The sequence below is a fragment of the Anolis carolinensis genome, chromosome 4 (genome assembly GCF_035594765.1).
Source record: "Anolis carolinensis isolate JA03-04 chromosome 4, rAnoCar3.1.pri, whole genome shotgun sequence".
Classification (NCBI taxonomy): Eukaryota; Metazoa; Chordata; class Lepidosauria; order Squamata; family Dactyloidae; genus Anolis; species Anolis carolinensis.
The window spans coordinates 194,329,618-194,345,059 of record NC_085844.1 but is presented as its reverse complement, the minus strand read 5'-3'; the positions used below and the strand labels follow the sequence as shown (position 1 = coordinate 194,345,059).

At 40.1% G+C, this 15,442-nt stretch overlaps 1 protein-coding gene across 8 annotated transcripts in view; it reads right to left on the bottom strand.

The window, feature by feature from the left end:
• The window catches only part of anks1a (ankyrin repeat and sterile alpha motif domain containing 1A), a 194,532-nt gene that overhangs the window by 137,856 nt on the left and 41,234 nt on the right, over positions 1-15,442 (bottom strand). For 6 of the 8 annotated variants that reach the window (XM_062979682.1, XM_008109723.3, XM_062979680.1 and 3 more), the window contains exon 4: positions 13,912-13,974. The exons of the other annotated variants lie outside the window; for them this stretch is intronic. In XM_062979682.1, coding sequence (XP_062835752.1) covers positions 13,912-13,974 — 63 coding nt within the window. The remainder of the gene's footprint in view (positions 1-13,911; positions 13,975-15,442) is intronic. 8 annotated transcript variants of the gene reach the window in all.

Here is a 15,442-nt window from a genome sequence, read left to right as displayed (position 1 = left end):
TTTCAGTGGCTCTCTTACAGTCAGTCATTCTGTTTTTAAAACAGAAGTGAGAAATTTCCAGGGGCTGCAAATTTTTCTTCAGGATCCTGGAGGGCCACTCCAACCATTCTTTTCTTTTTATGGTACAAATGTCCCTTGTACTTTGCCTAGCCCTGCTCTAAACAAACCTCATCTTTAGATTAACTGAATAATTTAGTGGCTAACAGGTGTGAGGACTGAAAAAAACCTAGTCTCTTTTCAATAATACCTTGATAAACCATGTAATTATCACTTTTCCCAATCTTCTGACTGGACACACATCATGTGGACTTGATAAGCAACAGGAAAAAACAGGATGGAAGCAGGTTCCTGCATTTTTTCTTTCTCTCAGACAAAAATATATATTTCTAAAAATAACTTCCACCCAGCCACATTTTCATTTAAACTATCTTTGGAAAATGGAAGGAGACATGCAGACACAAACTCTGAGTTATTGGGGGAAGGGCAATTGAAAATAGCTTAGAGAATCTGAGAGTAAAGGGATATAGGGGAGGACACATCATCCAAACCCAATTTTCTCAGAGATAAAGCAAATACACCCCTGTCTTGGGAAATGAAAAGCAGTAACCACGCCAAAATTAACACTGTGAAGAAAAGCTTTCTATTAAATTTCAGTTGCTAGATCAGGACCTATATGTATAAATTAGTTGTGCTTCCACGTAGTCAGCCCTTTGTGGGTTTGACTTTTGAAAATTTGATTTTTTGTGAATTTTATCCCAGCCTTATATCCCAGAATATCAAGGCAGAAAATCCCACATTATCTGAGTGTGGACTCAGCCCAGTTCAAAGCAGATATTGTGTGATTTTCTACCTTGATATTCTGGGATATAGGGCTGTGTGGAAGGGCCCTATGAATCTTTGGATCTTTCAGTATGACCCCTTCTACACTGCCATATAATCTAGATTATCAAATCAGATAATCCAAATTATCTGCTTTGAACTGGATTATATGAGTCTACATTGCCATATAATCCAGTTCAGAGCAGATAATGTAGATTTTATATGGCTGTGTATAAGGTGCCTCTATGGTCAACTTCTACTGGAAATTCTTCTGGAATTCATTCTTGAGGACCTTGAGATTCCTAGAGAGTTTGTATTTCATTCACTTCTTTAAATTTTGCAGGGATTCTGAACCCATAACCCCTTGAATGTGGAGGGCTGCCTGTATGCATTTAACTGAAAGCAATGCAATGTATTGACATCAGAGGTACACATTTGGATGTGCATGTGATTTGCCCGTAATATTTTAATCCAACAAATAATATGCATATAGAAGCAATGATATTGGGACAAGGGAGTGTGGATAGGCTACAGGAAAGGAGATTCCACTTGAACATCAGGAAGAACTTCCTCACTGTGAGAGCTGTTCGGCAGTGGAACTCTCCCCCCCCGGGCTGTGGTGGAGGCTCCTTCTTTGGAGGCTTTTAAGCAGAGGCTGGATGGCAATATGTCGGGGGTGCTTTGAATGTGATTTCCTGCTTCTTAGCAGGGGGTTGGACTAGATGGCCCATGAGGTCTCTTCCAACTCTACTATTCTATGATTCTATAGGCAAACAAAAATAGAGATAAAAATGAGTAAAATCCCTAATTCTACTTTTCCCCTCATCTCAGTAAACTTTAGGGATTCACATGTTTAAAAGGTTGGCTTACAATGTAACAAGACCAAGCAAAACAAACAAACAAATCAAAATCACAAATCACAACTTTTGATTTGTTATGGGGCTACATCTGTAGTTTATTACATTCACGATTAAACACTATGTTCATAAATGGGGTCAAAGAAAGTCACAAATGACCACATTTTTTCTACAGGGATAAAATGTGTCATTAAGTTTTCCTTGATACATTAACTTGTTTGATGCAAAACTCTTTAGAAGACAACTAAAAGAAATTTAATTTTAGAGAAACAAGTCTCAGCTGCAATTCAAAGTACACTATCGGTGAAGGGCATATACACTCATCTGCTTCCACTATTTATACAAGCAATCAGTGCAGGTTCACTGAAGATTGAATCCCCTTGGGGAGAAAGGGCAGGTTATAAATAAAGTATATTATTATTATTATTATTATTATTATTATTATTATTATTATTATTATTATTATTATTATTCTAATCTGCTCTAAGAGAAAATGGGAACTGATCAATTTAACTGATTATTAGGATCCCTCCCCACCACCACCACCACGACGCCTGCAGAAGAGAAACAGATCAGGTTGAAATGCCACCTGATTTTAGCAATAACTAAAACTTTGTTGCTTTCTAATGTAAAAAAGAGCAGGCCACTGTCCTGAAACTGTGGTTCTTCAAATGGTCATTTGTGAACTCACACAAATGGGTCACCTGTGCTTGAGCAGTGCGTAATTCAGGGTCTTTTAAAGGAAAAAAGTGAGCATTTTCATCATGGCTTTGCCCCTCCTCAATGTACATAGCCAGCATGATTCCCACTCAGATCTTCACTTCTGAGACCATCACTACAACAGCAAAGGAGCTATGCATCATAGGATATTTAGAGGGGAAAATGAATGAGATCAGGTGGGTTCATACAGGCTCACTCAAACCCATTGTCACAGATAACAAACTTGTTCCTTCTTCATGGTTGCTCTGACTCTTACACAAGGGAGACTAGAAAACTACTCATCAACAGAGGAAGAAATGCCATTCGACACAGGAAACAAGAAAAGGTCTCCCAAATGCGGCCCTCACAACAAACCTGTAATGCTGTATAAAGGCTGGAGGCTAAGTTGAGGTAGCCATTCTACAGATGTCTGGCAGTGGAATACTTGGAGGAATATTGTCAAAGTGGCTACCATTCTGGTCACTACAGGATTCCCTGTTAGACAGTCAGTTATCTAGTTGAATAGTAAAAGTAAAACTTGCAAAATTTTGTGCTGAAATCGATAAGCCCTTCTTGACACTTGAGTAGCAAATGAAGGGTTCTTGAAACGTCTAAAAGGGACTTGTATGGTCCACTTAAAACACGAACACCAAATGAACATCTAGTTTGTGGAGGGAGTGCTCCAAATCAGAAACAAGGTTCCTCATTAAAGAAGGCAACAGCTGTCTTAGTTAAGATGGGAGGCAGAAACAACCTCACATAAGAAAGCTAAAGGTAATTTTATCATTATGGAACTGGAGGAACAAAGAGTTCCCCCTCACAGTATACATGTAATGGCTACAAAAAGGACACTTGGAGGTTATACATAGCCAAAGGTTCAAAGGGTCTCTTACAATACTGGGAAAGGACCAGCTCCACAGGCCAGTAGGGTTCCACAATGGTGGGTGCAATTCTTGTACCCCCTAAAAAGCCCTTAACTAGATGATGCTTTGTACACTCTGTGAAACTGCTTAGAGGTACCACTTCACTTACAAAAGAGAAAGACTTGCCCACTTGTGATAACAGGAAATCCAAAACATGAGGAATTTCCACATGAACGAGAAAAGTATCACCCAACAAAAAGGAGATAAATTTTCCCACTTGTAAGCATACCAACACTGAGTGGAAGGTCTATGTGCAGCATGAAGAATGTGTCTAATACAGGGGTCCCCAAACTAAGGCCCGGGGGCCGGATGCGGCCCTCCAAGGTCATTTACCTGGCCCCTGCCCTCAGTTTTATAATATAATATATTGTATATACATATAATATTTTTAATAATATTATAATGTAGTACAATATAACACTAATAATAATACCATATAATAATATTAATTATATATTCTATATTACATATAATATTACTAATAATATTACAGTATAGTGGTATAGTTCAATATAGTAATAACTAATGCTAATATTGTGCTATGCTAATAATATAATATATTGTATGTACATATAATTTGTAAGTCACTCTGAGTCCCCTTTGGGGTGAGAAGGGTGTGATACAAATGTAGTAAATAAATGCAGTAAATAAATAAATAATAAATAAATAAATTTTAGACTTAGGCTCGCCCAAAGTCTGAAATGACTTGAAGGCACACAACAACAACAACAACAAAACAACCCTAATTAACTTGACTATCTCATTGGCCAGAAGCAGGAGCACACTTCCCATTGAAATCCTGATAAATGTATGTTGGTTAAAATTGTTTTTATTTTTAAATATCGTATTGTTCTTTCATTGTTGTTGTTGTTGTTGTTGTTGTTTTTGCACTACAAATAAGACGTGTGCAGTGTGCATCGGATTTTTTTTGTATTTCTTTTTTCAAATGATAATTTGGCCCCTCAATAGTCTGAAGGATTGTGGACCGGCCCTTGGCTTACAAAGTTTGAGGACCCCTGGTCTAATACATAGACAACGAGGACACACCTTTCAGACTGTCAGCTGGAGCATCCCCAGCATCTGATATCTCACTTTGTCCTTATGTAGTATTTCAATCTGAATATGTGGAGATTTCCCTGCCATTTGAGAAGTGAGCTACTGAAAAGATGTCTTAAATAGAGAGACTTGAGGGCAACTAGGGCTGGCCTGAGCAAAAGGCATTTGAATTGAGCGATTAATAAGGGGTTTAGCTGGAGAGCTTATAGATCAAGATGAACTAATTGAACCCAAAGGGTGATCACCTGTGGCTCTTTTGCATCCATGTGTGTGTAAAGGGGTGACTAGTGGGGTGCCACAGAGTTATGTCTTGGACCCAATGCAATTTAATATCTGTATTGATTATTTTGGGTGGCACAGTGTGTTAAAGCGCTGAGCTGCTGAACTTGTGGACCAAAAGGTCCCAGGTTCAAATCCAGGGAGTGGAATGAGTGCCCGCTATTAGCCCCAGCTCCTACCAACCTAGCAGTTCAAAAACATGCAAATGTGAGTAGATCAATAGGTACCGCTCCGGCGGGAAGGTAACAGCGCTCCATGCAGTCATGCCGGCCACATGACCTTGGAGGTCTCTATGGACAACACCAGCTCTTCGGCTTAGAAATGGAGATGAGCACCAACCCCCAGAGTCGTTTACGACTGGACTTAACATCAGGGGAAACCTTTACCTTTACCTTATGGACTATTTTGGATGGTGGAATAGAGGGTTTATTAACCAAATTGGCAGATTACACCAAATTAGGAGGGGTAGCTAATACCACAGAGGACAGGATCAAAATTACTTAACAGATTTCATTGCTATGATATTACATTTGAGCAGAAAAAATTGAAATGAACAGATATAAAATGGGTGACACCTGACTTGAGAGAAGTAAATATGAAAGAGATCTAGGAATCTCAGTGGATCACAAGCTGAACATGAGACAACACTGTGATGCAACAGCTGAAAAAGACAATCTGATTCTAGTCTGCATCAGTAGGAATATAATGCCTAGATTGAGGGAAGTAAAAGTACCACTCTATTCTGTTTGGTCAGAACTCACCGAGAATACTGCATCCAGTTCTGAGCAAGAGAGAGATCAACCAAAATGGTAAAAGATTTCGAAACCATGTCCTGTAAGTAGTAACTTAGGGAGTTGGGTATGTTTAACCTGAGAAGTAACGGTCAAGAGATGACTTGATAGCAATGTTTAATATTTGAAAGGATGTCATATTAAAAATGGAGCAGGCTTGTTTTCTGCTACTCTAATGAGCAACACATGGAACCATAGGTTCAATCTATAGGAAAGAACTTCCTGATGGTATGTGCTGTATAATAATGGGATATGATGCCTTGGTGTATAGTAGATTTTCCTCCTCCATAGTTGGTGTCACACAAATGTGACAGGAGGAGTTCTTACAAATTTATTTATTTATCTATCACATTTCTATCCCAACCTTCTCACCCTGCAGGGGATTCAGAGTGGCCTTACCAAAAAGGCACAATTTGATGCCACAAACATACATACAAAAAATCACAGATACAGGGTGTTCGAAAAAGAACGCCCTAGTTTTAATGTGTTTTAACTTAAAACTAGGGAGTTCTTTTTCAAACACCCTGTACATTAAAACTAAAAGTTAAAAACATTTCAAACATGGTACTAATGGGGATAAGGAAAACTTTCACACAGGGTTTTTGCAATGAGCATTGGAAGACTGGAACAGTTCCGGCCCAGCTTATCTGTCCGAACGTGTCTCCCGCTACGACCCATCTCGAAGCTTAAAATCATCAGATGAGGCCCTGCTCACGGTCCCGTCAGCCTCACAGGTATGGCTGGCGGGGACGAGAGACAGGGATTTTTCAGTAGTGGCTCCCCGCCTATGGAACGCCCTCCCCAGTGAAGTCAGGCAGGCTCCCTCCCTCCTATCCTTCCGTAGGAAGGTTAAAACTTGGTTGTGGGGCCAGGCTTTTGAATAAGAATCAGCAGCGCCAATTATTATTATGTATGCCAGAACTTAATTGACAGACCCAGTCTTTTGAACTTGAACATGTCCATTTGTATTTTAGAATGTTTTTATGAATGCTGATGTAAGTTAATAATTTTTAATCTGATTTATAGTGTATTGTATAATTTTTATGTGTCTTTATTGTAAGCCGCCCTGAGTCCCCTCTCGGGTGAGAAGGGCGGGATATAAATGTTGTAATAAATAGAATCATAGAATCATAGAATAGTAGAGTTGGAAGAGACCTCATGGGCCATCCAGTCCAACCCCCTGCCAAGAAGCAGGAAATCACATTCAAAGCACCCCCAACAGATGGCCATCCAGCCTCTGCTTAAAAGCTTCCAAGGAAGGAGCCTCCACCACAGTCCGGGGGAGAGAGTTCCACTGCCGAACAGCCCTCACAGTGAGGAAGTTCTTCCTGATGTTCAGGTGGAATCTCCTTTCCTGTAGTTTGAAGCCATTGTTCCGTGTCCTGATCTGCAGGGCAGCAGAAAACAAGCTTGCTCCCTCCTCCCTATGACTTCCCTTCACGTATTTGTACATGGCTATCATGTCTCCTCTCAGCCTTCTCTTCTGCAGGCTAAACATGCCAAGCTCTTTAAGCCGCTCCTCATAGGGCTTGTTCTCCAGACCCTTCATCATTTTAGTCGCCCTCCTCTGGACGCTTTCCAGCTTGTCAACATCTCCCTTCAACTGTGGTGCCCAGAATTGGATGCAGTATTCCAGGTGTGGTCTGACCAAGGCAGAATAGAGGGGGAGCATGAGTTCCCTGGATCTAGACGCTATACCCCTATTGATGCAGGCCAGAATCCCGTTGGCTTTTTTAGTTGCTGCATCACATTGTTGGCTCATGTTTAACTTGTTGTCCACGAGGACTCCAAGGTCTTTTTCGCACACACTGCTGTCAAGCCAGGCGTCCCCCATTCTGTATCTTTGATTTCCATTTTTTCTGCCGAAATGAAGTATCTTGCATTTGTCCCTGTTGAACTTCATTTTGTTAGTTTTGGCCCATCTCTCTAGTCTGTCAAGATCGTTTTGAATTCTGCTCCTGTCTTCTGGAGTGTTAGCTATCCCTCCCAGTTTGGTGTCATCTGCAAACTTGATGATCATGCCTTCTAACCCTTCGTCTAAGTCGTTAATAAAGATGTTGAACAGAACTGGGCCCAGGACGGAGCCCTGCGGCACTCCACTTGTCACTTCTTTCCATGATGAAGATGACGCATTGGTGAGCACCCTTTGGGTTCGTTCGCTTAGCCAATTGCAGATCCACCTAACCGTAGTTTTGTCTAGCCCACATTTTACTAGTTTATTTGCCAGAAGGTCGTGGGGGACTTTGTCGAAGGCCTTACTGAAATCCAGGTAGGCTACATCCACAGCATTCCCTGTATCGACCCAACTCGTAACTCTATCGAAAAAAGAGATCAGATTAGTCTGGCATGACTTGTTTTTTGGTAAATCCGTGTTGACTATTAGCAATGACCGCATTTGTTTCTAAGTGTTTGCAGACCACTTCCTTGATGATCTTTTCCAGAATCTTGCCTGGTATCGATGTGAGGCTGGCCGGACGGTAATTGTTTGGGTCGTTCTTTTTTCCCTTCTTGAAGATAGGGACCACATTCGCCCTCCTCCAATCTGCTGGGACTTCTCCCGTTCTCCAAGAACTCTCGAAGATAATTGCTAGTGGTTCTGAAATAACTTCCGCTAATTCCTTCAATACTCTTGGATGTAGCTGATCTAGCCCTGGGGACTTGAATTCGTTTAGAGAGGCCAGGTGTTCCTGGACAGCTTGTTTCCCTATTTGGGGTTGGATTTCCCCCAATCCTTTGTCCATTCCATGTTGCTGAGGTTGAAGATGGCTTTCTTTTTGTGAGAAGACCGAGGCAAAGAAGGCATTGAGCAGTTCTGCCTTTTCCCTGTCCCCTGTCGCCATCACCCCATCTTCTCCTTGCAGAGGCCCTATCGCCTCCTTTTTCTTCCTTTTTCTACCAACGTAAGCAAAAAAGCCTTTTTTGTTGTTTTTTTATGTCCCTGGAAAGCCTGGGCTCATTTTGCGCTTTAGCCTTGCGAATCTTTTCCCTACAGGTGTTGGCTATACGTTTGAATTCTTCTTTGGTGATTTCTCCCCTTTTCCACTTCTTGTGCATGTCACTTTTGAGCTTTTTTAGAAGTTCTTTGGACATCCATTCTGGCTTCTTTGCATTTGTCTTATTTTTCTTCTTTGTTGGCACTGTTTGCATTTGCGCCTTGAGTATTTCACTTTTTAAAAACTCCCATCCATCCTTAACTCCCTTGTTTTTTAATATGGCGTCCATGGAATGCCGCTCAGTAATTCCTTCATTTTTTGGAAGTCAGCTCTCTTAAAGTCGAGAATGCGTGTTTGACTTGTCTTAGTTTCAGCATTCCTTTGTATTGCAAACTCCAGGAGCACATGGTCACTTGCCCCTAAGGATCCCACCACTTCAACTGTGTTGATCAGGTCTTCCACATTTGTTAAGATTAGATCAAGAGTTGCTGATCCTCTTGTTGCCTCTTCTACCTTCTGGACCATAAAATTGTCTGCAAGGCAAGTGAGGAATTTGTTGGACTTTGTACTCTTGGCTGAGTTTGTTTTCCAGCAGATATCGGGATAATTGAAATCGCCCATGACTACTATATCTCTTCTTTGTGACAGAAGGCTTCATCAAGTCCTTCATCCTGACTCGGAGGTCTATAGTAGACACCCACGACAAGATCTTTTTGGGTCCCGGTTCCCTTGATTCTTATCCAGATGCTTTCAAGCTGGTTTCCCGGATTACAGTCTTGCATTTCTTCTGCAACGTAACTGTTTTTGACATATAAAGCTACTCCCCCTCCTCTCCCTTTTGTTCCATTTCTGTGAAAGAGGTAATAGCCCTCAATGGCTACATTCCAGTGATGGGAGTCATCCCACCAGGTTTCAGTGATGCCTATGACATCGTATGTGTGGTGCTGTGCTAAGAGTTGGAGTTCGTCTTGCTTATTTCCCATGCTCTGAGCGTTGGTGTAAAGACATGTAAGCCCCTGTGACCTCCCCTTGAGCTGTTTATGTGGGATTATTGTGCTCTCCGTACTTGGTCCTTGCTGTGTTTGTGCAGCCCTCCGTTTAGCCTTTTGGCTGTTCCCTGTGGTCGTGGGTAATATAGTGTTCGCCAGGCTGTTGTTCCCCTCCCCCAGTGGATCTAGTTTAAAATGCGCCTGATGAGGTTTGTGAGTCTGTGTGCAAAAAGATGTTTTCCTGCTTGTGTGAGATGCACCCCATCACTTGCCAATAGGCCATCCTCCTGGAAGACTAGACCATGGTCAAGGAAGCCAAAATGCTCCTCTTGGCACCATTTTCTGAGCCAGTTATTGACCTGTACTATTTTTCCGGCCCTTGTAGAGCCGTGTCCTACAACGGGGAGGAGGGATGAAAAGATCACATGTACATTAAAGTTTTAGCTTTGTTCCCAGAGCTCGAAAATCATTTGTGATCTTTTGAAAAGTATGCCTAGCGGTGTCATTGGTACCTACATGAATCAACATAAGGTGGGGAGGGTGATGGGGCTTTAGGAGCCTGCTGAGCCTCTGAGTGATATGGTGTATTTTTGCCCCCGGGAGGCAGCATGTTTCTCGAGCCATCCCATCCGGTCTGGAAATGATGGCTTCCGTTCCTCTAAGGAGGGAGTCACCTACTACCAAGACCTGTTTCTTTTGAGGATTGACAGGGTCCCTTTTGTGCAAGACAGTGTGTATGTCCCCTGAAGAGTGTTCCTGTTGAAGTGAATCATGCAGGTGTAAAGTGTTGTCCTCCTCCTCAACATCCCCTGTGCATTCATCAATGACAATCCATTGAGATACATCCGAGAGCCCATTACTCTCCCAAGGATGTTCCTGTTGCTCCTAGTCTACGATTGGGGATGGAGCATTTGCATGATTACATAAGTGTGAATGTGGTGATGCACTGTCCCCATCAGGGCTATCCCCTGTGCATTGATCAAGGGTGGCCCACTGAGTGGTATCTAAGAAACTGTGGTCCTCCACAAGATGTGTTTGCTGATTGTATATTAATGGTGTTAGAATTTCAAATCTGTTGTGTAAATGCAGCTGAGCAGAGGAGTTCTGAGGAGGCTGCCTGGTCCTGTGTCTCCTTCTATGGGTGACCTCCTTCCAAGCCTGAGGGTTGTCTACCTTTGAGTTGATCTCCCCATAAGGTTCCTGATCATGGTCATGGTGGTGTTGGTGTGATGCAGGCTGCAGATCTACAGCAGCGTGTTGTGCAGTGTCCAAGAAGAGCTCGAGTGCCTGAATGTCCTTAAGGGTCTTAATACGGTGCTCGAGCTGTTGGATCCTCTGCTCCATCAGAGTCATCTGTTTGCATTTGGAGCAGATGTAGTTGACTAGTTTTTGTGTGAAAAAGCAGAACATGCCACAGCTGGTGCATGTGGTGGCAAGTATTTGCTGTTGGTCCATCTCTTGGTGAGTGAAGTGACCGAGGATTGTGTGTGTTATGGGCAGAATGCTATCCACCTTCCTGTGTGTGTATTTTTAAAGTTGTTTTGTTTATTGTATATACTGCAAGAATGTGTTTTACTGTAGTGGTTGGTTCGCGAGCGCCGTTAGGCGCGAGCGACGCTGGCTCAGAAAGCTTCAACAGGAAGCCAACACTTTCAATAACAATAGCCTTGCCTCACCTTCCAAACATAAATAAATAAATAAATAAATAAGATTTCATATTCAGTGGGTTTAGTTAAAGTCCCCCACATTTGGCCACAGTGGTAAGGATGCCCGATTCTTATGGATCATACTCTCAACAGGATGAACACCTAGTGAATGAGCCGACAGATGGCATTAACCTCTAAGGGATAATAGAAGAAAAGTCAGCAGAGACCAAGTCAAGTCAAAAGTTGCTAATTTAGATAATTTCCTTCCAAAACATTTAGAGGAAGGAAGTTAAGCCAATCTGAATCTGTTCGAAGGAAGTACTCAATCAGCTATAAAAAGAAACTCCAAAGTGTGCATTCTGTTCAATGTTGCTGCTGTGGCGGATAAAAAGGAACTAAAGATTTGAGCAGGAATCATGTCATGCACGAGCATTGAGGAGAGGTGGGCTATCACTGAAACGTTCACTTCTCTGCTCTAAAAGATTCTGAATTATGCACCATATAGATACTAGTGAACATTTGTGTTAGTCACAAAGATCACAAAGAAGATTTCAAGCAATAGGAACATGATGAACCTATAAATGGCCATCTTATTTCTCCCTTTGAGCAGGTGGTAAGGTTACCATCACATTATTTCCCATTTCCTCCCCTACCTGAAAATCTGTTTTACTGCTTCTAGATCTTTTTAAATCTGCAGAAATGACTGAGTTTTGTTTTATTAGTGAGGTCTGTTATACATCTAAACATTACGGTCTTTTTTTCAAAGGTACACTCCCATTATATAACAAAAACTTGTCTACTAAGTAAGACGATGCATGTATACATACATGTAAAAAAATACATGTACAAAAGTGTTGGAGACCTTGCCGAAAAGAGGATTAAGGACCATGATATAGCTCTTGATACAGGAAAAATGGAATGTAAAGAAGTACTTTTTCACTAACAAAATAATGAATTTGACATCACCCAATCAGATTAGTCCAGCCTGAGGAATATCAACACACACAATATAATTAATATGTAGTTTACCACTGAAAAATATGATGGACATCAGTTTACTGAATTTCAAAAACCAAATTTATGGATTTGTTTATTGTTATAATCAGTTTTGGCTACATAAAGGTCCATGTGCTTAGATGGCATACATATGGTTATGAGATGTTGGAATAAACAGGGCACAATGCTTTCATGCCCTTTTTATGAATGACCCCAAGGTGCTTTTAAAATGATCCCTTTCAATAAGGCTATGTCGGCATAGTACATACATATGGCAGACTTATCAAACTTCATTTAATTCAATAAGGAATCAATACAATTAACTTTAAGTAGTCTGGAATCAAAAGGTTTAAATATATTGAAAGCTGAAAGCACCAGATCCCATCTAATCTTGGATGGTTAGCCTGGTTACTACTTGGATGGGGGACTGCTATGGAATGCTAGACATTGGAGGCTATATTTCAGAGGAAGCAACTGGCAAACCACCCCTGAATATTTCTTTCCTATGAAAAAAGCAGCTTAAAGGAAATATACACAGATTGGGGCCACTGCATTAATGCCTATTTTGTAAACCAGTCTGGATTAGGAGGAGGGAAATTGCACAGTACCATGTTAAATTATATGTCACAATTAAACATACATTATGTTTCGTGGCAATTTTTCTTTTGAAAAATCTATTGAAATTATAGTAACCATGCATATAAATTATGACTGATTTAAACAAAGGAGTTAAAATTGCCCTTTGTTGAGCTACAGAAATCACGGTTTATTTTATCAGTTTCCTTGACTGTAATGTGTCTCATTCAGGACCATGAGAATGAGTATTACATATACTGTAAAGTGTGAAATATACAGGAGGGAGACATGACTTCTGAAATACCCTCAGATGCCTAAAATCCCTCTTTAACACTTTACAAGTAGGAAGTCCTAGCAATCAATATGCTGCTACTAGCCTCATTGTGCATTATTATTCTTTGTACAACAGGTGACTACACTAAGGATTTAAACATACTACACTAAAGGCTGTAATACTTAGTATATGTAGTACATTTCCAATAGCAAGATCATACTACAGCAGAGGATTTAAGTAAACTCCCTGTTAAGTTTTTTCCAACCACTGTTTTTGGATGGAGTATGCCATGCATTCTAGCACAGTACAACTGAAGCTGGATCTTACAAACCAATGTGTTAGTAGTAAGCCTAGTATAACAGTTGGAAACCATAGTGATGAACACAGGGTTTTATTGTTTTTTAAAATAACTGATATTTGTCACTTCTTTTGTAACTGATTAAGATATAATTGATTAAAGAAGATACTTTATTAAATGGACTATATATACAGTAATTTCAGAATGCTTTGAATAGTTCTCAGGAATGTTCCTTTGGTAAATTACTTTTGTACTTTGTTTCTGGATAAGCAAGAGAAGAATAGAGGCAAGATTTAGATAAAGCAACATTTAGATGCCAAAGTGCAACCAGTGAAGCAAGACATAAACACACATACACACAACACATGGGAGTCATTGTTCTTATCCGACTCCCAAAAATTATTTTGAGATACTAGGGTCTCATTTCTCATTATTCAATTAAGGTTTAATCCACTTTAGAATGGTTTTGGATCATGCTGCATAAGCAGATCCAGTATTTCTACACTTCTGATTAAATGTGACAAACAATACCTGGATATTTCAAAATATTCCCTTAGACTTTTATATCCAAGTTGGAAACTGATCAGATTCCCACATATAGTAGGACACACCAGTGAAGGAACCCATTAAATACCAAATAGAGGTTTATATCGTACAGCTTCCATTCTTTCAACCCTGTATGGGCATCATCAGCAAGCTAGATGATAATGCACCTGAAAACACAAAAACAACTTGGAGTAAAGATGTAGTGAAATCCTGGCAGCGAAGTACACACCTTGGCATTGATATAAGGGTCAAAGGGGCCGTACTTTTTGAGTTCTTTGATCTCAAGAGCATTCTACAAAAAGGAGAGGAAAAGAAAATGTGATGATGAAATGGGCAAGATACAGCAACAAAGCAGTGAGTGACTCTGGGGGGTCAGAACATGACAATATATCATTCCAATGAAAAGCAATTAATCACACTGGCCATTCCAGCTGTCAATAACTGCACCATGCACATCGTTTTTAAAGATAGCATGCAAACTTTAACTAAATAAAATTTACAGTTTACTTCCTAACATTTCAAGATGTATTTTATATATCTGGCCTAGTTCTAACCACAGATTGTGAGATCATATTGTCTCCTTCCAATACACTAAAGAATGGTAAAATCATATAAAGCTTAAGCGCTGTTACACTAGCAAAAACTGAATGATCACAGCTGCACTTGACTGTACAATGAATAGAGCACAGCAAAAAGGATTAGCAAACAATATAATCAAAGGCCATTTTAACACACATATTTGGCTATTTTAATGTGAAGAATGTTACTAATCAGCAGTTGAACAACACTTCTTTTCAACTAAAATATTTGTTCCGAGAATAGACTATTTATTGGAAACATTGCTCCACTACATGATAGTGCAGATGTTAAGTCTTGACAGTTACATACACAGCACAAAGATAGAATTTCAACTTCTAATTCAACTGACTTTTATGGCTCCTCCCAGCAACCTGGTGATAATATGGCCCACACTGTCCAAAGCAGCCATTGTGTAGTACAGCATGAACTATGTTTGTTGGTTGGAGAGAACTATAAAGCATATTTGTTGCTGTATGCTTTCCAGTCATTTCTAACTTATGGCAATCTTATCATGGAATTTTCTTTATATGATTTGTTCAGAAGGAGTTTGCTTTTGCCTTTTGATGAGGTTGAGAGCACCTTATGTAACTATAATTAACCCCAGAAAGAAAACCTAGTTCTTTCAGCATTGCCAACACTTTTTGTGTTGTTGTTGTTTTGTTAGCACTGATGTCTTGGAGAAATATTGGTTATAGGAAAATATAGCTTCAAGGAAAATAAGTTAGCCAGTTCCAATGCAACAATATAAGAGACTAACATGCTGAATTATCAGTGTTTCACATATGGCGTAAAGCAAAGTTCACTGAACCTGACCAACATACAAATTTTACATTCACTATGTGCATGTTGTGAATGCAAAATACTTGTAGATATTTAATAATTTGTTATTTTGCAAGACTTATGTGAAGTGTGAAGTACAATATTTTTATAAGAATTAAATAGCATACAATTGAGACAGGGTGATTACAGATTTTTCTCTCTCTTGCAAAGAAGCACTGTTCTTCAGTAAATTAACTAAGAATAAGAGAAAGCTGTGCTTTAATGAATCTTTTAAATACAAACACTAAAAGTAATAAAGAACAATTCGATGAACATGGATAAAGGAGATTAAGTTTATTTCAGCTGGCTCCAACACAGAAGAGAATACGTACACGAGATACAACATTTCAAATTACACAGCC